Source organism: Ipomoea triloba, chromosome 11 (genome assembly GCF_003576645.1).
Source record: "Ipomoea triloba cultivar NCNSP0323 chromosome 11, ASM357664v1".
Taxonomy (NCBI): domain Eukaryota; kingdom Viridiplantae; phylum Streptophyta; class Magnoliopsida; order Solanales; family Convolvulaceae; genus Ipomoea; species Ipomoea triloba.
Genome location: NC_044926.1, coordinates 2,117,988 through 2,139,019, shown reverse-complemented (window position 1 = coordinate 2,139,019; position 21,032 = coordinate 2,117,988). Strand labels below are relative to the sequence as shown.

At 37.2% G+C, this 21,032-nt stretch overlaps 2 protein-coding genes across 2 annotated transcripts; both read left to right on the top strand.

The window, feature by feature from the left end:
• The first annotated feature begins 10,772 nt into the window (after nt 1–10,772).
• On the top strand, nt 10,773–14,341 carry LOC115996553 (transcription factor GTE4). The gene is made up of 6 exons (XM_031235825.1): nt 10,773–11,071; nt 11,282–12,881; nt 12,966–13,035; nt 13,200–13,301; nt 13,420–13,494; nt 14,016–14,341. The coding sequence occupies exons 2-5, from the start codon at nt 11,307–11,309 to the stop codon at nt 13,479–13,481; spliced, it is 1,809 nt and encodes a 602-aa protein (XP_031091685.1). The 5' UTR covers nt 10,773–11,071; nt 11,282–11,306; the 3' UTR covers nt 13,482–13,494; nt 14,016–14,341.
• A 2,034-nt stretch (nt 14,342–16,375) lies between these two features.
• On the top strand, nt 16,376–21,014 carry LOC115996552 (uncharacterized acetyltransferase At3g50280). The gene is made up of 10 exons (XM_031235823.1): nt 16,376–16,826; nt 17,127–17,368; nt 17,460–17,556; nt 17,783–17,966; nt 18,045–18,126; nt 18,213–18,264; nt 18,361–18,419; nt 18,850–18,926; nt 19,195–19,679; nt 19,848–21,014. Exons 1-10 carry the CDS (start codon nt 16,419–16,421, stop codon nt 20,730–20,732), a joined length of 2,571 nt encoding a protein of 856 aa, XP_031091683.1. The 5' UTR covers nt 16,376–16,418; the 3' UTR covers nt 20,733–21,014.
• The last annotated feature ends 18 nt before the right edge of the window (nt 21,015–21,032 follow it).

Here is a 21,032-nt window from a genome sequence, read left to right as displayed (position 1 = left end):
ATGTGAATAAAAAACTATGTTGAGATAATAAGTTGTCTCTACATTTGTGTATAATTGTAAATTATTTTTTATTTAACTATTTTTCTTCATATTGTTAATGCGTGCTGTTAGGAATCAAATGCCTACCTTACTAGTTAAGAGTTTAAGACAACATAATTTTATTTTCTTCTTCTTGCAAATTACACAAAATACAATATTGGACTAGTATGTACTAGCACTTATAGTAATAGGGATCGTGTTTGACTTGTAATAGTCATCATATCGAATAGGAAAATTAAAATTTATCTCAAGCCAACATTTGCCTAAGATCTTAGAGTAGTGAGACATCTATTCTACCCCCCCCCCCCCCCCCCCCCCCCCCCCCCCCCCCCCCCCCCCCCCCCCCCCCCCCCCCCCCCCCCCCCCCCCCCCCCCCCCCCCCCCCCCCCCCCCCCCCCCCCCCCCCCCCCCCCCCCCCCCCNGTTATATCCGAATTAAATTGAAACCCTAGGTACTTGATCATGTAGGAAAGTAGGGATACAAGGGTGATCGACAAGGAATTTTTATTTTTCTGCTTTAATATGATATTGATTCAATTATATTGGTTTTCTTGACAGAGGCCAGTCCAGCATCATGCCATTAAAATGTGGTGTTGATTGTTATGCAAATATATATATATATATATATATATATATATATATATATATAAAAGTTACACATTCGTTACTAGTTTTTGACGTATTGATAAGCGTTTGATCCTGATATTGGTTTAATAATTTAAATACTAATGCAACTGGTTTTTTTTTTTTTGACTATCAAGTCGAGTCAAAGGTTCATTTATTTGTATAGATGAGATGACACGAGTTTGTTAATTTTCAACTTAATTAAAAGGTATCTCCAAATTAATACTTAATAACTCTTACTATTTATTAGATCAAATTTTGTATATGAAATATAACCAATCTCTATCTTTGTTTGCACTACTGAAAAATATGAGATTTCCGACCACTTCCATAAATTCCATTGGTCAAAAACTTAGAGTTTACAATCAGAAATTTGATTTGTTTTTAATTAATAGTCAAAAAAGTTGAAAAATTATCTAAATCTCGATTAACTTTTTTAGTTGTTGAAAATTGACAATTCTTCAGTCATGATTTTTTTAAATTAACTTAAACATTAATATAATCTCGACATCTTCCCGACATTGTGGCGGTTTGAATGGAATAGTGAATGAAGTGAGATTGCAAAGTACAATGAGAGGAAATGGGCGGCAAAGGCGTGCATAGAAATAGAGGAATGATAGTAAAAGATAAGAGGAGAAGAAGGAATTGAAGCTAAGCATGATATGAAATGATGTGATGGAGTATTGGTCACAATAAGCTCCAAAGGACAAGGAGTGGGTTAGTTAAAGGTAGTAGCTAGGCTGCTGCTGCCTTACCAAAAAGATAGAATGGATATATGTTCCTTTATTCCTATTGTGATGATGATATGATAAAGACTCCCTCTTTCTTTCATTTTCATTCAATTATTTTGCATTAGTTTCCACTCTTCCCATTTTTCTTCTTTTTCCCACCCTTTTATTTCACATCTTCAATTCTTGATAATATATCATGTATGCCGCCCATCCAATCATCTTCCAACATGTGGAGTGTTGTTTTTGTTTCATAGAGAGCAAAAATAGTGTTGGGTGAAGTCAGAAATCTGCGATCACTATTTGAGGTGTGCACAAGTAATCTCTGTAATGCTCATGTGTAATAATATGTAAATCACACATGAGAGGTAAACTGCATTAAAAAGAGTTAGAATGCCACGTGTGACGACGTGTGCACTAAGTAAACCTTGCTCATGTATTTTTTTTTTTGAAAACAACCTTGCTCATGTATAATAATTCATAAACCAATCAAAAGAGGTAAACCACAATAATAGTAACAATTCACCATTGTTTCACCCCTTTAGTCATTCTGTCGCTTATTACATTTCAATTCCCTATACTCCTATACATGCATACCAAATACTATAATTTCAATTCCTACTTTATACATTGAATTACAATTTCACCGAATTACGATCCATTTCCCTCCTAATTCCCTCCTCCTCACCAAACGCCCTGTTAATATTTTGAATAGATAGGATAGTTAGGGTGCAATCGCAAAATCTGAGGAAGACAAAGCATGCTGTGTGAATTAATTAGGTGAAAATGATTGGGCTTATTCCCACCATTGGCTACACAAGAGTTGACAACAACACTGCGCCTTTCTTTTTCATTCCTTCATAGTGTTGATCTCATCCCATTTCCAGATTCGATTTCTCCATCGAATCGTTATTGTAATCAGGATGCCATATATTGTGTTTGTGTTTGTGTTTTTATTGGGGGTGATGTGTGACGGACTTGAATTAAAATTATTCTTCTGATCTAAAGTAAAAGTCCGTCGTTATATGAATGCACACTTTGGATAAAGTTTGACTTGTGAGCTGAATTGTGAGTTTGTGACATTAGTTAGTGGTAAAAGGCCAGAAGGAGGTAAATTAACGTGTGTCTATAGCTGATAGGGGGCAAATTATACTTTGGACCAAGTCTACCTTGCATTGTAGACCCTTATCCAAAAATAATCTTAAGATTTTGTAATTGACATATTTTGTACAAAAAATAATGTTAACTGTAAGTACAGAATGTGTTAATTGAATATATAAAATTGTTGTATAAGGGTTCATAATGCAATATGAACCATGGTCTATGGTATAACAATTGCTGATAGGGTTAAATGGGTAAAGTTAATTGACAAATCTTATAGAAAGTTTAAACTTAAAACTTTATAGTTATTCAAGTTAGATGTTGGACCAACTCGACTAATTAAAATTATTGGTTAGCTTTAATTTATACCATTTGGATATATACGACATCATCAGCTTAATTATTGGAATTCAACATGCAGTTTTAGTACGTCTTGATATTCAGCATTAATGATAATGTTCCTTTCCTTTCTGAAAAGTAAAACACTTGTAATTGTTGCTTAATCATTGTGTGGATGGGTTTAATAAGAATCAATTATTTATTATCTCTAATATCCTTTTATTATAATACTTTTTTAATTATTAGAACAATAAAATCACACAAATCTGAGGATATATATAAAACACCAACACAATCAACGGATAAAAGAAATGAGAGACTAGAGCCAACACTCCCACTGGGGATTAAACCTGTGACCTCTCAAGTAAGAGGGCTATAGCTATGCCACTTGCCTTTGGCATGTTAAGGAGTTTATAGAATTCATTCTCAGCACCATCTAATATAGCATAAAAGTTTATTATAAAGGTATATATTTCAATGTATCAAATATTAATATTTATCTTAAAAATATTTCTTATAATCATTATAGAAAACCAGAGGGTGAAAAGGTGCATGTGAGTGCAAATTTTATTTTTGAAGCAGTAATTATGGGTGTTTATTTAGTTAATTTGATTAATATTTTCAGCGGGACGCTTCGAGTATTGCTACTAGTCGTCGCTGTTGATCTGGGACCGCTGGGTCCCTCACTCCCTCCCCCTCACCCCAAAAAAAAAAAAAAACTAAACTTTCTATTTTTGAATTTAATAAACTATTTTTAATGTAAGTTGATTGGTTAATTGAAATACTTTAGTAAATAAATCCTTGAAATTTATAAATAAGAAAGCTTCAATCCATAGTTTCATGCCACAAAATAATTACTACATCAGCATATATATATATATATATATATATATATATATATATATATATATATATATATATATATATACTGTATTAATATATATATCAGCATTTCAGTAGCTCCCCTAATTGGGAGGTCAATCTCTTCGTCTCATTACGAAGAACTCGAATTCACGTTGACCCGATTTAAATCATAAATGATCTCGGAGGTCAATCTCTTCGTCTCATTACGAAGAACTCGAATTCACGTTGACCCGATTTAAATCATAAATGATCCCAAACTTTTAGCACAAATGTTGCCTCAATCTCTTCGTCTCATTTCAGTAGCTCTCGTGATTATATATATATAATCAAAATTTATCAACTATATTGCTTATTAATTTTTCACCAAACAGTGCAAACCCTAGCAGGAATCTACCGAGTCTGACAGTTGCCTAACAAATTCAAAAAATCCTTTTGTGGGAAGTGTGAAAAGAATTGAAGCAGATCATCATCTAAATGTCCACTCAAATTCTGCAGACAAAATTTTAAAGCATATATACATACAGAAGAGATCAGATTGAATAGCTGAATTTAAAAAATAATAATTTAATTTTTTTTATAAAAAAAGTTGAAATAAATTGTTTGGTTGCAATTAATGGCAAAGACTGCAACTAGAAAATGCCAACTTGTCACTGTCTTCTTTACAACAACTTGCACTAGCTGGTATTTGTTAGTAGTATTGATACATTTTCAACTTTAATGCAAGTTATATTTTAAATTAGACTTCAACAGCATTACAAATGTATATATAGAGAGATAAAAATATATTTTTAAATCTTTATTTGTATTTTTGTTCATCGAATCATTAAAAGTGGCAAAATCTATATCATATTTGCAATATTGTGTAAGTTTTAGTCATTTAATTTGACGAACAAAAATGAGACAGAGTTAAAGTTGTGATGTTTTTATGAAAATTTTAGCACTCTAAATGTTTAAATTTGGATAAAATAAATACATTTGAATGAAATCAGCCTTACCTAACAATCACTCGAAGACCAAATCACCACCACCTCTTAAAGTTGAGGGTATCTTTCTTTTATCACTTTTGACTGAGTATTTTTTTTTTAAATATAAATTCCATTTTTAGTTTTATTATCTTTCAAATAAAATTTTAGTAAAAATATAATTTATAGTCTAGTCGTGATCAAAATCTTAGACAATAAAGCTTTTCTAAAACCTATCACATCAATATGAAAGTTCATCAGACTCTAAATTTTGAATTATTTTCCTTAAAAAAATACTCCAATTTTATTATGTTGTAGCTGTCATGTTGAAAAAAAAAAGGCAAACAAACCAATATAGTTGTAATTTGTACAATTATCTCACTAAACTTAAAATTATAGTAACGTTACTTATATGGTATGTACTAATAGTTTATCATTCCTCTATTGTGCTAGACTGCTAGTTGGGAAGATAGCTTGAAATATTTTCAACTCAATTTACATCTAAATTGTACATATGTTAATTGTTTGAGTGATTCAATTGCACATGTTTTAAATCCAACAGTTTATTTGTACATAAATTATACGTTTTTAGTGACATATTTGATATTTTTCTTATTATTGTCTTGAGAATGTTAATACATAACTCCCACAGGAAATTATAATTTAAAATTCTATTGTTACCCAAATCAATTGTAAGGCTAAATTACCCCATAGTTTATATGTTCCCTTGGGTTTAAGAAATGTCGTAAAGTAATGATAATGGTGCATGTTAGTATAATATATGTTACCGTGCACTAGCTAGCTACCAAAGGGATATGATGTGCAGAGTGGCAGCAGCTAGAAGACATATAAGGTAAACATGAAGATTTGAAGCATGTTGGGGCTCTCCCTTTCAATACAGATCAATTTGTTCCCTCCCCTCTCACTGCATCTTTCTTTTTATCTCTTTTCTCAATTCCTTTTTTTCAATATTTTCTTCTCCTTTATTCTCATCACTATAATGGACTTGGGCCCGAGGCCTACTCCTATTGGCCCATGCAACTTAGCTCCCTATATTCTCTCTCTTTGTTTCTTGTTGGGTTATAGCTAATTAATTGGGCCTGAGGCCTACACCTATTTAGTTTTGTTGGGTTTTCAATTTGTTCCCTCCCCTCCCAGTCGTTATACCGTGGACTATGATCATGGCTGATACTGCAGTTGTGTTGAACTGATACTGGCTTTGTTATGATATTTAACTCCATAATATTTGTCATTACTGTTTTTGTGTAAAAAAAAATATTATTGGACTTGTTTGAATTATGATCAAATAGCTCATATTGAGTCAAATTAAGTTCTCACTCAAAATATTATTGCTTACCATGTTATTTTTTTGACAATTCAGATTCGACTAAACTCAATTATACCCTTACTTGTTATTAGGTGGTTACTGATTACCAAACTAGAGTGAATTGTTAATGTTTTACCCAAAAAAAAAAAAGAATTGAATACATTAATTTTATTTTTAAAAATGATGTGAGGGAATTAAAATTCCTTCCATAATAAAAAAATAAAAAAGTTCTCATTAATTAAGGAGCCAAAATTTCAAAGTCAAAAGAGTAAAAACCCAAAACTCAGAACTTCAGAAGGCTTTCCCTCCTCTCCTCCTCACGTGACGTGTGAGTTTCGGAAATTTCGAGGTCCCAAAATCCTGTTTGGCGGTTTACGGTTTTCGCATTTGTTTTCCCATTTTATTACCCTCCAAAATTTGAAATTTATTTCGACTTCCAAACAAAATTTCAGCATCCAAAACTGAAATTCAATTGAAAATCCTCAGAATTTCAAGAATCCATCAGACTATTAACACTTTTTTCAGCAAAACTTCAAAAACTCAAACCCATCCCTCCAAAATCCTTTCATAATCTATAAAAATGGCTGACCCAAACTTTCCCAGAAACCATTCATCACTCCATTCCCAATTCTTCTTCGATTCTCTCCAATCTTTAATCTGCAATGGAGGGAATAGCAGCCGCCATTGTTGAGCATGATAACAAAGAGAACATCCCACCATTATCTGAAGAAAAATTCATCCCAAAGCCTTCAAAAACCAAGCTTTCCAAGAAGAGGATTCTCAGGAGGCCTCTCAGAGACATTACTCACCTTTTCAACACTCCAATCCAATCCAACAGCCCAGTTTCATCCCCTCTTCTCCCTCCTGCAGCTTCTTCGAATACCCGAAAGCGAAAATTGGCAGAAACCAGTGAGAATGATTGTGAATTCTTGCCCCAGAGTTCATCCAAGATGTTGAGGATGCACTTCAGATAGTTGGATCTTCTCTGATTCTTTTTTGGTTCTATACTTTTGTAGTGTTAGTTGAGAGTTACAATAGCAGAATTATACTGTATTAGATTAGATTCTTTCTGGGTATTTCCCCAATCTGTCAAATTCAAGACAAATTCTTTCTGGGTATTAATTGCTGCAAATCTTGATACTGTTTCTATATGCTGTTTGCCGTTTGCCTCAGCTAAACATATATTCTGAAATTCTGTTCTTCAAACTTTATAAATTTTATAAGATGTTCTTCTCCTTTTCATATTCTGTTTGTTTTTCTTTAGCTTTGTTTACATTCAGTTGTTGTGGTCCTGAGCCAAAAGGTTTAACTAACAACTAAGCTTAGTCATGTAATTAGGTAAAGTTTTTGGTCATCAATTCTCTATTGAGTATTGAGATTCCATTGGCTCTATCAAAGAACCCAGAAAAGGTATTCCATGTATCAATGATAGTGTGCATTAGCTATCATTTCTTACTTGTTTTTTGGCATGAAGACAATGATTAAATCTGGTCTGCCCAGCACTTTCTTATGATCAATGTTGATTGCGTTTGAGCGCACAACTGCAAAAACTATACTGTATTGACTTTGTTAGCATTTTGCAATGTACCTTCAGTGTGTGAGGGCCACCAATAATGGATAGAATATTTTTGACTATCGAAAAAAAGTATGTTCTGCTGTGATCCTAACCGACAAAGGACTATAAGGAGGAGGTAAATCAACTTAAATTGTCCATAGTTAACCGGTTCTGGAAGTTGAACTTATTATCTTGTGATTATCAAGTTAACAACTCGACTAACTTGGCTGGAGTTGTTCTTAATAGATAAAATTTTGGGATTAAGGAAGAGCTAAATCAACCTAAATTGTCAAATAGCCGACTATAAGGAAAAGGTAAATCAACCTAAATTGTTCATAACGGACCGATTCTCGAAATTGAACTTATAATCTTATGATTATTAAGTCAACAGTTCGACTAACTTTGCTGGAGTTGTCCATAATAGATAGAATTCTGGGATTAAGGACCACTCCACTAGTCTACTCCAAGAATATTCATTCCAGTGCTATTCCCACTTGGAATCTTTATGTATGATAGTCTCAAAAGGAGCATGAACAGGTATAGAGCTTATACATCATTAAAACCATATTTCAGAGGTCAAGATCTGTGAAGTTTGCAGCTGCAAATCCTACTTGAGGTGCCATGAATTCTTGAGGCTGCTGACAACTATGGCTGAGTAGTTTTATCATATATATATATATGCTTCAAAGTTGAAATCTTTGAGGATGAAGGAGGCTTATAGCTGAGAATATGGAGTTGACAGAACTAAGATTGATTGCTGACAGGAGTGGTGAAAAGAGAATGCAGACATGACAACCTTGGATTATGTGATTTGTTTAAGGTCATCAAAGAAAAGGCCACTTGACAGATTGTGACCCTTCATGGATTCAGAAGGGGAAAGTTCTAAAAGAGAGCTTTATTATTATAAGCCCATTTCTCTTGCTTTTCTCCCCTTCCACAGATTAACAAGGACAAACCAGCTGAGTTGGCACACTCATCTTCAAACATTAATATGAATTAAAACTAACCCAAACACCAATATGGAGTAGTTGATAAGCAAACTGTTAATGCAACTGCAAAACTGTAAGAGTATGTGATGTTAAAATGTTCTGAGCTAAGCCTTTCCTAAGTAAGATCGAGTTTAACCCAGGCCAGACACCAGTTTGGAACATTGATAAGCTAACTGTTAATGCAACTACAAAACTATAAGAGTATTGATGTTAAAAGGTTCTGGGCCAAGCCTTTCCCAGTAAGATCGAGTTTAACCCAGACACCAGTTTGGAACAGCGAACTGCTAATGCAACTACAAAGTCAAAAGAGTGCGTGATGTTAAAAAGTTCTCAGCCAGGCCTTTCTCAAGTAAGAGTTTAAATCTATGTGCGACACATGTACAGTCACATAGGTAGAACTCGGATTAGTCTCACATTGGTGGGGATATCGAATGTCGATTGGACTGAATTGTTTTGTTTTGTTTTGCTGCTGAACCAGTAACTGGGTAGCTCCAATGTGAAAACAGATGTGCTGTAAGTCATTATCATCACCAAATGAAATGCAGTACTTGTGGAAATTGATAAATAGCCATGTTGAAAGTGTAACCATATATATAACAAAACAACAAACAGTGTGGTGTGCGCTCAAAAGCTAGCCCCACCCTCCCACTTGTTTCAGCACAAAAAGGTGAAGGGAAACTGCCTATAAATACCTGCATTTCATGTTCCAGAGAGCTGCAGATCAGATACATTTCACCATTATCTTGATTCAAACAATTCAAGTAAAAATGTCTTCTGGGAACTTCTGTTTAGGCCTGATTGTGCTGCTGATATTGCTGCCAGGATCTCAACCCCGGCCTCTGCAGCATTCTCAGCTCGAAAAACGCCTCACAGCGCCTTTTCGAGCCCTTTTCCAAAGAGAGAAAGCTGTCGAGGGAGGCGATGGCAGAAATGGAAGCTTGTATACACTCATGCGAAATAGTCCCGGGGGACCTGACCCGATACATCATTAGAATACTCGAAGGATATGATGTGTCCCGTCTCAAAAAAAAATGTCTACTGATTAAACACGGTAGCCATAGGCATTAATGTGTCTTAATGTTGAGCAGTTTATAGTTCATGCATGCATTACCCTGAATACTCGTCACGAGTTTAAGGTTTTATGTTTGATTCTCATTTTTTCTCGCTTTGCATTACATATGAAAGTGATGCAAAGTAGATAAGATGTTATAGGAACTGTATATATATTGATGAGTGGTGATGAGATGCATGAAATCATTTTCCATTTCATAATCTTCTGATGATTATATTTATAGTAAAATGCATTCAAAGTCTAAAGGTTGTACGGACTAATAAAGTGCATTAACTTAATGGTATAACCGTATAAGACAAAATCTCTATATTTAGATAATAACATGATGGCAGGCAGAATCATTCTGTCTTCTCTAGCTTGGATAGTGACTTCAACACTACTAAAATATATGAATAATTATTAATTTAAATGCAGAGGGAATAAGTGTAATATCTTAAGACCCAATCTCATAAATTAATCAAAATTTTATATGTGATGTAATTAATCAGATAGTTAGTTTGGTAATCAGAAGATTTTAAGTGCTTTCTCAGTTTGAGTTGGTTCTTGTTGGTTAGGCCAACAAGGCGGGTAAAGCCTTCTCGATGCTGGTTAGGGTCATAAGAAGGCTTCACAATGTAATTGATTTAGTAACATTCCCTTGTAATAATTTTATTGTCGAAACGTTGTTTCCTAGTCTAATCCCGCATTTTGTTGGATCATCTCATATCTTATTCCATTTTTCAAGACTAGAGACTTGCGTCATCTTATTCACACCTTATAAGTCTCAATAGTCTATACTACAAGTCTACTATGCGTCCATTTCGGTAAATTATTCTGTGGATCCGGGTCCACATTGTAAGGTGAACCTGAGTCCAAAATATGCATTACATACTGAATGTTCACAATTTACGTACTAAATGTTTACAATTCAAACTGTGAACATTCACTATGTAAATGGACACGGGTCCACCTTGCAAGGTGGACCATGGTATAAATATTGGTCGGTTTCAACATGGGCCTAGAAGAAGTATTTTTTAAATTTCTATTAACCCAAACTACTTATAATGGGCTTAGTTGGGAAAGCCCAGCCCAATCACCACTCACTATCAGGACTCGAAATTAAGAAGGAACGGGGCAGAGGACCACGAATCCACAACAAGCTGTATCTGTAAAGAACGCGCCACCCTCAACGCGTGGGCCAGCATAGAAAGAGCCAAACTTGAATCGTCAACTACCAACAACAGCGAAATCCCAGCCGTTGATGCACTCTCCATTACCGCAGAGGAAAAATCCCAGCCCTCCATCTCTCCGTGCTTGGCACGCCCGGTTCACTCGCGTCGATCTTCGCCCTCCTCTCTTCATCGCTGCCTTTGATTCTCTGCCGATTACGGGCTCATCTAAAAGAGGATTGGGAGGCATGAATCGTAAATGCAGAGCACCGGATCGAACACGGAGAGTGAAGTTTAGAGAGAGAAGGCATTCTACGGAAAAAGGTACGTTCATAGCTCTAATTTACCGTAAACCCTAGTTATGTATGTAAACATCTCGGTGTCGATTTCATGGATTATAGATCATATATGCATATATCAAATCCTCACAAAGGGATTAGCGTGTGTTTGGCGCTGTTTGTTGAGATGGAACATATATTTCTTCGTTTTATGTATGCATATTAATATTTCAATCTTTCGAAATGACTTAATTAGGGTTTTGGAGTTGAATGTGTGAGAAATGATGATGGGGGGTGGGAGTGGAGGACATGAAGGATCGAAAGAGAAGCCGAAATTGGGGGACAAAGTGTACACAAGGAAGTCATTTAAAGGGTTTAAAAGCTATAATAGTAATCCGACACAAGAGCTGCAAGCTCAAGAAGCTGCAGAAGATGATGAATGGTCTCAACCTCTGGTTAATTCCCTTCCTAATGCAGCCTTGGAAAGTTCTTCGAGTCTTAGTCGTGCATTGGCTGCGCCTTTGGGCGGTCGTGGAGTACCAGGTGGTAATGAAGGGGGGAAGCTTGGAGTTACAAGACAAGAAAATAGGGTTACCATTAGCTTGTCAATGAAATCAAAGCAGGAGATGCGAGAATTAAGGAGGAAGCTGCAGAGTGAGTTGGACACGGTTAGGAGTTTGGTGAAGAATATTGAGACAAAAGAGATACAAAAGAATGACCACATCATTGACAAAGCTGGAGGGGCTAAAAAGGTGCCAGCCGAGGCAGCAACAACAGTCACACCCCGTGAATCACGGCCTTTGCATCAGTTGAGTGTGTCGGTGTTGGAGAACAGTCATGGTGTAAGTGATAATGCAGAGAAAGAGAAGAGGACACCAAAGGCAAACCAGTTCTATCGAAATTCAGATTTCTTGCTTGCAAAAGATAAGATTCCACCTGCGGAAAGTAACAAAAAAACAAAATCAAATGTGAAAAAAGTGGGAGGGGTGGAATCAGGATATAGTTTTGGCTTGGGAAAGTCCTCAAATCAAGTGTTCAAGAATTGTTGTGCATTGCTGGAAAGATTAATGAAGCATAAGCATGGCTGGGTTTTTAACAAACCGGTTGATACTGTTGGTCTTGATTTACATGACTATTTTGACATCATTAAGCATCCAATGGATCTTGGTACAGTGAAATCTAGGATGGATAGTAATTGGTATAAATCTCCTAGAGAATTTGCAGAGGATGTGAGACTTACATTTCAGAATGCTATGACGTATAATCCAAAGGGGCAAGATGTTCATGTAATGGCTGAGCAGCTCTTGCAGATATTTGAAAACAAATGGCCTGCTATAGAGGCTGATTATATGCGGGAGTTGAGACTTGCAGCGGATTATGATGTGGGTTTACCTACTCCTACATCTCGGAAGGGTCCTAAATTGCCAAACCCTGAAATGAGAAAAAAATTCGGCAGGTCTGAATCCATGACCCTCCCCACAGATCCAAAATCGAAACCCATGAATCCCCCCCACACAGGGAGAACCCCTGCCCCAAAGAAGCCAAAGGCAAAAGATCCCAATAAAAGGGATATGACATACGATGAAAAGCAAAAACTTAGCATGAACCTACAAAATTTACCTTCTGAAAAGCTTGAGAATGTAGTGCAAATTATAAAAAAGAGGAACTCTTCTCTCAGCCAACATGATGATGAGATTGAAGTGGATATTGATAGTGTTGATACAGAAACACTTTGGGAGCTCGATAGGTTTGTAACTAACTACAAGAAGAGTTTGAGCAAGAACAAAAGAAAAGCTGAAAAGCCTGAACTTGCCACTCAACCTATAAAGGAAATTGAGCAGAATGTTCGGGAGAAGGTAAACTATTGACCTGTATACTCTCTCTCTATCCACACACACACACATTTTAGTTGCATAACCTCTTTCTTGCTATGTCTGCAGAAAAATCCCCCAGTTGTGGTAGAAACTACAACTGAAGCTCTAAACAAAGCTCCAACAGAAAGCAAAGCAGGTAATAACTTGCTTTAGTTAAGACTACCTACTCGATGTGGAAAATGAAGTCTTTAATCTTTATATCTGTATGGTTTTGTGGATTGTGAAGCTTACCCTTGTCTAGGACTACATATAAATATTTTTTTCATGTGATGTTTGCTGACTTAGTCTGTATATAAGCAGAAGGAAAGGACATTTCTTCTGCTCCTGCTGAAGAGGAAAAGCTAGAGAATAATGCAGCTAAATCAAGCAGCTCTAGTACAGATTCAGGATCTTCATCAAGTGGTATTCATATAATCTTTTTCTTTTAGCATTGTGTGTTGGATTGATACGCGGTTACTGGTTACTATATGTTCAACCATTCTGCCTCATTTTTTAATTGTTTCATCTTTTATTACAACAGATTCTCATAGTGAAAGCTCTTCAGAAGGTGAATCTGATACAGAACATTCACCAAGGAGTTGAACTGGTTGCCCAGGTAAGATGACTGTTGTTGAAATTTAGTGGGTTCTTTTGCAACTGAAATGAGATTGGTTATTAATAAAATAAACAATTTTGGTCTAACTTTTCTGTTTACTACAGTAATCTTTATATTCTTGACCGGGCGGTCTCTTTATTGTGTCCCTAGTGTTTGCAACTGCAATTTCTCTAAGCCTCTTTATATCTTCTTTGTAAATGGAATTTTTTAGAACATGTGATGTGGAAGTGGTTATGTTATCCTTGCCTATTTTTCCTTTAAAACATGGCCATAATGATTTTGCAGAAACACTGATGATTAAAAAATGCGTTTTATAGCATTGCCATCTTGAATTTCAGTAATGAAATAGTCAATGGTAATATCTGGATAAATGGCTCCCAAATCTCATGTAGTTTGGGAAAACTAAACTAAAATCTTCATTACTCTAAAAAACTCATGTCTTCATTGGCTAGTTAGTTGTAGTATGCTTTATGGATGCTCATCTTACATCATCCATGATGACTGTTGTGCTTAATGTGCAGATCCCGCCATGTCAGCAGTGACGAAGAATATGGCGATCTCTTATCAAGATTCTTGGCTTCAGCAAAGTGTATCATATATCTTTTAAGACTGGGTGCTTTAGGTTTTTGGTTTTAGATGCTCACTGTTTCATGGATATGTATAATAATAATGTAGGTAGTACTGTAATGTGTAAGCTCTGTGCATTGCTAACCACAGCATATCCAGGGAGCTGGATTTCCCCCCACTGACGTGCAAGTCAAATTCTTGAATGTTGCAATATTTGTAATGATGATTTGTGTAAATGAATGAAACACCTTCTGTTGGGGTCCATTTCTGTGTTAGCTAATTTGTTTGGCTGTACTTTTGGTTAGCTAATTTGTTTGGTTGTACTTTTGGTTTTATTTGCTATCGCCACAAATGGTAAAATTTCCTCACTTACAACTCTCCAGAATAGTAGAGTGATGAAATTATAATAACTCAACAGTTCATTAGGTGGGAGAACCATGAACCAGTGTGTGAGTGTGTCTAAATGTAACTCCACACTGCAATTGCGAGGATTTAATAACGCCCAACATTAATTGTTCTGCTCGTGCAAGCAAGAATGGTTAAACTATTGTTCGGATATGTACAAAATCTTGATGTAAACACTTGTATTAAAACTCACACAAAAAAAAAAGTAACTTACTAGTGAATTTAGGAGTAAGATTTGGGAATCAAGAAGTCATAATCTCTCCCATCCCCTTCAAAGAGAACTGAGAGAAGTTTAAAATCCAAATGAAGTAATGAAGTGATTAGGGGCAAACATGCTCTCCTCCATCACACTGCGGTGTACTATATGCTCTCGGCCCCTCACTCCTCGCACTATCATCACTCAAACCAAACACTTTTCTTCCTCAATTTCGTCTATTCATTATCCACAAATACCAAACCAGTGGTCAGGTCTGCAGAATTGGAGACAGGGGACTCTGAACCACGACCGTTTTTGGGGGCCCAATGGTCCGGATGTCGAGCCGCCGTTACCGGGACGCTCTGAGGAGTTGGGGTCAGGATCTTCTCTGGCTGAAATTGGTGCGGCGGTTCTCTCCACTGCCGACCCTCTGAAGAAATCAATGCTTTCCCACTTGGGTTATTGTAGGTGGCGTCAAAAGGGATTGCCCATTGGAGTCTTTCAACCGCCGGCTAAGCCTGCCAGGCCTCCTATACCCAAACTGGTTTGTAGTTATCTTTTTTTTTTTTTTTTTTTTTTTTTTTTTTTTTTTTTTGGGATATTTTTTTTTTTTNCAATTTCTCTAAGCCTCTTTATATCTTCTTTGTAAATGGAATTTTTTAGAACATGTGATGTGGAAGTGGTTATGTTATCCTTGCCTATTTTTCCTTTAAAACATGGCCATAATGATTTTGCAGAAACACTGATGATTAAAAAATGCGTTTTATAGCATTGCCATCTTGAATTTCAGTAATGAAATAGTCAATGGTAATATCTGGATAAATGGCTCCCAAATCTCATGTAGTTTGGGAAAACTAAACTAAAATCTTCATTACTCTAAAAAACTCATGTCTTCATTGGCTAGTTAGTTGTAGTATGCTTTATGGATGCTCATCTTACATCATCCATGATGACTGTTGTGCTTAATGTGCAGATCCCGCCATGTCAGCAGTGACGAAGAATATGGCGATCTCTTATCAAGATTCTTGGCTTCAGCAAAGTGTATCATATATCTTTTAAGACTGGGTGCTTTAGGTTTTTGGTTTTAGATGCTCACTGTTTCATGGATATGTATAATAATAATGTAGGTAGTACTGTAATGTGTAAGCTCTGTGCATTGCTAACCACAGCATATCCAGGGAGCTGGATTTCCCCCCACTGACGTGCAAGTCAAATTCTTGAATGTTGCAATATTTGTAATGATGATTTGTGTAAATGAATGAAACACCTTCTGTTGGGGTCCATTTCTGTGTTAGCTAATTTGTTTGGCTGTACTTTTGGTTAGCTAATTTGTTTGGTTGTACTTTTGGTTTTATTTGCTATCGCCACAAATGGTAAAATTTCCTCACTTACAACTCTCCAGAATAGTAGAGTGATGAAATTATAATAACTCAACAGTTCATTAGGTGGGAGAACCATGAACCAGTGTGTGAGTGTGTCTAAATGTAACTCCACACTGCAATTGCGAGGATTTAATAACGCCCAACATTAATTGTTCTGCTCGTGCAAGCAAGAATGGTTAAACTATTGTTCGGATATGTACAAAATCTTGATGTAAACACTTGTATTAAAACTCACACAAAAAAAAAAGTAACTTACTAGTGAATTTAGGAGTAAGATTTGGGAATCAAGAAGTCATAATCTCTCCCATCCCCTTCAAAGAGAACTGAGAGAAGTTTAAAATCCAAATGAAGTAATGAAGTGATTAGGGGCAAACATGCTCTCCTCCATCACACTGCGGTGTACTATATGCTCTCGGCCCCTCACTCCTCGCACTATCATCACTCAAACCAAACACTTTTCTTCCTCAATTTCGTCTATTCATTATCCACAAATACCAAACCAGTGGTCAGGTCTGCAGAATTGGAGACAGGGGACTCTGAACCACGACCGTTTTTGGGGGCCCAATGGTCCGGATGTCGAGCCGCCGTTACCGGGACGCTCTGAGGAGTTGGGGTCAGGATCTTCTCTGGCTGAAATTGGTGCGGCGGTTCTCTCCACTGCCGACCCTCTGAAGAAATCAATGCTTTCCCACTTGGGTTATTGTAGGTGGCGTCAAAAGGGATTGCCCATTGGAGTCTTTCAACCGCCGGCTAAGCCTGCCAGGCCTCCTATACCCAAACTGGTTTGTAGTTATCTTTTTTTTTTTTTTTTTTTTTTTTTTTTTTTTTTTTCTGGGATATATTGATTTTTTACTCTTCTTTGTTAGAGTATTTCTGCATTGAAATGGGCAAATTATTATGTGGACTCGGGCCCAAAAATACACAATTTAATTTATATATTGAATGTTTATAATTTACACAATTTAATTTATATATTGAATGTTCATAATTTACTATTGAATGTTCACAATTTTATATACTGAATGTTCACAATTTATATATTGAATGCTTGTAATTGACATTTGGTTATTACTTGATTCCAGGTTTCGCCAAAGGAAATCCCATCTCACAAACACTTGGGGTTACCTCTTAATGCCTATATGCTTCATAATCTTGCTCATGTGGAGTTAAATGCTATTGATTTGGCATGGGACACTGTTGTTCGTTTTTCACCATATTGTGAGCTCCTTGGTGAGGGATTCTTTGCTGATTTTGCTCATGTGGCTGATGACGAGAGTCGCCATTTTGCTTGGTGTTCACAGAGATTGGCCGAGCTAGGATTCAGGTGAATTCAAAACACCTTTGAATTTGTCTGTACGAGGTATTCTAGTTTAGTCTTGTGGATTTTTAGCGTCTTCTGTTTCTCTTGCCAACAGCTATGGTGACATGCCTGCTCACAATCTGCTATGGAGGGAATGTGATAAGACATCCGATGATGTTGCTGCCCGCCTGGCAGCAATCCCCCTAGTCCAGGTGCATAAGAATACACTGACACTGAATTGCTCGTTTTAGAAGATTATCTGATGATGTTAGTACCAGTTCATAGAACTATCCCGCTTATATGAGTTCATTTTCTTGCTTACTGTGCTCTGTATGTCATAATACTCTTTAAACTCTGAGTGGTGAGAGCAAAAGGTCTCGTGATTTGATGATTAGAGTTGAATTTCTTTTACCGTTTTCATTGTTCTTATTACTACAGGAGGCTAGAGGCCTTGATGCTGGTCCTCGACTAGTGCAAAGACTAATCGGCTTTGGAGATCATAGGACTGCCGACATTGTGGCCAGAATTGCAGATGAAGAAGTAGCGCACGTAGCAGTTGGTGTCTCCTGGTTTTTACATGTTTGTCAGAAAATGGACCGCCCCCCTTCCTCTGCTTTTAAAGGTATGCTCTAGTTTGTGCCTTTTTGCGAGGGAAAACATAAGATTTTTCCGATGAATTCAATCTCTTCATCGTTTACAGACTTGTTGAAGGAGTATGATGTGGAGCTGAAAGGACCGTTCAACTATACCGCTAGAGATGAAGCCGGGATCCCAAGGGAATGGTAAGGGGATGATAATGGACGATACAATGAACTTCATGGCCTGAATGAACTGAGAGAACCATTTATCTTATTCTTATGCTATCCAGGTACGATCCTCTACCATCGAAGATAGAAGATGACAAAAACCAGCTTTCTGAGGTACCATATACATATATTTTGAGATTGAAAGTTGAAACTCTAATATTAGCTTTAGTTTTCATGAAAATAGTATGAAGATTGCTGAATGCCATACAGGTCTATGACAGACTGGCCTGCATAATTTCTATGGAGAAGGAGAACTCTAGCATGCAAAGGTGATTCTAATGAATCTCCATATGGATGATGATCAACTTATAGATCAGATTATATCAGAGCAAGATGCATTCTGGGCTTGAATTGAATTAGTGATCTGAAACTGATTTACTATACTTTTGAGCTTTTTTGGGTTATTTTGAGGTTTTGCCTTTCAAGTGTGTCACCATCTGAGGTAGGTAATCATAATTCATACCTAATCCCAACTTGGTTGTGGAATTTGTCTTTAACCACCAACTCATTCGTAGAAATGTTCAAAATGAAAGTCTATTTTAATACCCACAATTACAATAAATATTAATATTTAAGAAAATTGCACTTTTTAGTCCTTTTAACTTATAGGAAAAGTGCATATTTTGTCCCTAATTATCATGAATTGCAAATTTGATTCTTAATTAGTCACAAGAGTGATTAGTTCGTCCGCATGAGCAGCTTAATTGGTCACAGAGGATTGAATCTCACCAGCCACAGCGTGGGGATGAGGAGCTCCTTGTGCACACTGATAAAAGGTTTAGCCTCTGTGAATCTTCGTCCGCATGGGCAGCTGGGCAACCTCTAATGAAAGAATCATTGTCTCTCCACCCAGGGTGTGGGACCTTGGGCAAAGGATTTTGCCTTGTTAGGCAAGATTTAATGGAAATGGCATTACATTTTGACTTGTTCAACCATTAGACTAACTTGGGAAGAAAGTATTTAATTTGACCATTAACCCAAAATAAGATTTTAAAATTTGTCAGTCCAACATAAAAACAGCATTTTGCTTTACAAATTCAACAGAAGCAAGCAAGCAAAGGTGCAGAGGAAAGATGGGAGAAGTTGAAGTGATATCAAAATGCTTAGTTGGAGCAGCAGCCATGGCGGAAAGAATTCCCCAGATTGATTTGACACCGTGGGATCTCAAATCCCTTCTGCTTGATTACATCCAGAAAGGCCTTCTCTTCTGCAAGCCTGCACCTGAACTGAAACAATTCTCTCTCACCTCCACTTTGACTGATCATCTGAAAGCCTCACTCTCTTCCACTCTATCCTTCTTCCCTCCCCTGGTCGGCCGTCTTGCCGTCGCGAACAACGGTGACGGCACCACCTCTGTTTCCATTACCTGCAACAATGGAGGTGCAGAGTTCGTCGTGGCCAGGGCCGCCGGCGTGACTATGGCTCAGATTCTCGAGCCCGTCATTGTGCCCCGCTTGGTTCGTTCTTTCTTCCCGTTTAACCGCGTCTGTAACTTTCAGGGAATCTCCGCGCCATTACTGGGAGTTCAGGTAACACTCTTTTTTATATGGTGAGCCGGAGATTCGAACCTATGACATTTGACATGTAGTTGAATCTGATACTAAATTGAAGCTTGTGCTTCGTCTCAACTAAAAGTTTAAACTGATAGTTGGATTGCACATTTATGTTTATGCTTATATATTATATGCTCAACACAGGTGACGGAGCTCGAAGATGGGTACTTCATCGGCCTCTCCATGAATCACACTGCAGCAGACGCTTCGTCTTTCTGGCATTTCTTCAATTCTTGGTCTGAAATCTCGCGGGGTATGCCTCAGTTATCTTTGTCTCCCGTTCTTGATCCATGGTTTCCAGGCAATATCGCCCGCCCCATTCGCCTCCCTTTTGATCTCCAGGGAGAAATGTTGTCCAGCTCCTTCGCCCCGCCGCCATTGGAGGAGAGGGTGTTCCATTTCAGCAAAGACACCATTGCAAAGCTCAAGGAAAAAGCCAATTCTGAAATGGGAACAGACACCATCTCCTCCCTGCAATCATATGTGGCTCACTTGTGGAGGGCCATCACTCGTGCCCGTCGCCTAAACGCCACTGAAAACGTGTCCATCTACGTGCCAATAGGCACGAGATGGAGGATGAATCCGCCATTGCCCGAAGGGTATTGGGGGAACGCGATTCACAGCAAGCACGCAAAGGCAAATGCCGGGGAGCTGCTGCAGAGAGGATTAGGGTGGGCAGCCTGGCAAATACATGAGGTGGTGTCTAATCAGGATCATGTAGAGGTGGTGGAGTATTACCAGAATTGGGTGAAATCTCCTGTGATTGCCCAGAAGAGCAAAGTGTTCTTTGCCAACTTTCTGGGCATTGCTAGCTCCCCAAGAAACAATGTGTATGCCACTGATTTTGGGTGGGGGAAGCCTGTAGCTGTGAGGTGTGGAATGGACAATAAAGCTGATGGGAAATTCAGCCTGTTTCCTGGACTGGAAAAAGGGAGTGTGGACATTGAGGTTTGCCTTCTTCCTCAAACACTACATGCTTTAGGAAATGATCAAGAATTCATGGAGTTTCTTACCCATCCAGCAAAATAAATCATATTACCCTACTCGTGACTGGCAGCGAAGCAAAACTATTAATTCAGTTTCCGACGAAATAAAACCATTAATTCTCCTTAAATTGATCAACCAGTTGAATTAAATTTCGAAATTAAAGTTTAATACATATGTACCAAATATGTGTTTGGTTCATAGATGTAGAACTATGTACTATGGGTGCTTTTGGTTCATAGTGTAGAACTCAAAATGACAATATTTATTCTTATTGTTTGCTTATTTTTAGCTGGAATAGAAATATACTAGTCTAGATTGCTCATAGCTGACCAGTTCAAACTA

Excerpts from the sequence above, each read along its gene's own strand:
- LOC115996553 (XM_031235825.1), top strand. The coding sequence starts at position 11,307 with ATGATGATGGGGGGTGGGAGTGGAGGACATGAAGGATCGAAAGAGAAG. Across the intron at positions 12,882-12,965 it reads AGCAGAATGTTCGGGAGAAG|AAAAATCCCCCAGTTGTGGT; the intron begins GTAAACTATTGA and ends CTATGTCTGCAG. Across the intron at positions 13,302-13,419 it reads TTCAGGATCTTCATCAAGTG|ATTCTCATAGTGAAAGCTCT; the intron begins GTATTCATATAA and ends TTATTACAACAG.
- LOC115996552 (XM_031235823.1), top strand. The coding sequence starts at position 16,419 with ATGCTCTCCTCCATCACACTGCGGTGTACTATATGCTCTCGGCCCCTC. Across the intron at positions 16,827-17,126 it reads GGCCTCCTATACCCAAACTG|GTTTCGCCAAAGGAAATCCC; the intron begins GTTTGTAGTTAT and ends ACTTGATTCCAG. Across the intron at positions 18,127-18,212 it reads GCCGGGATCCCAAGGGAATG|GTACGATCCTCTACCATCGA; the intron begins GTAAGGGGATGA and ends TATGCTATCCAG.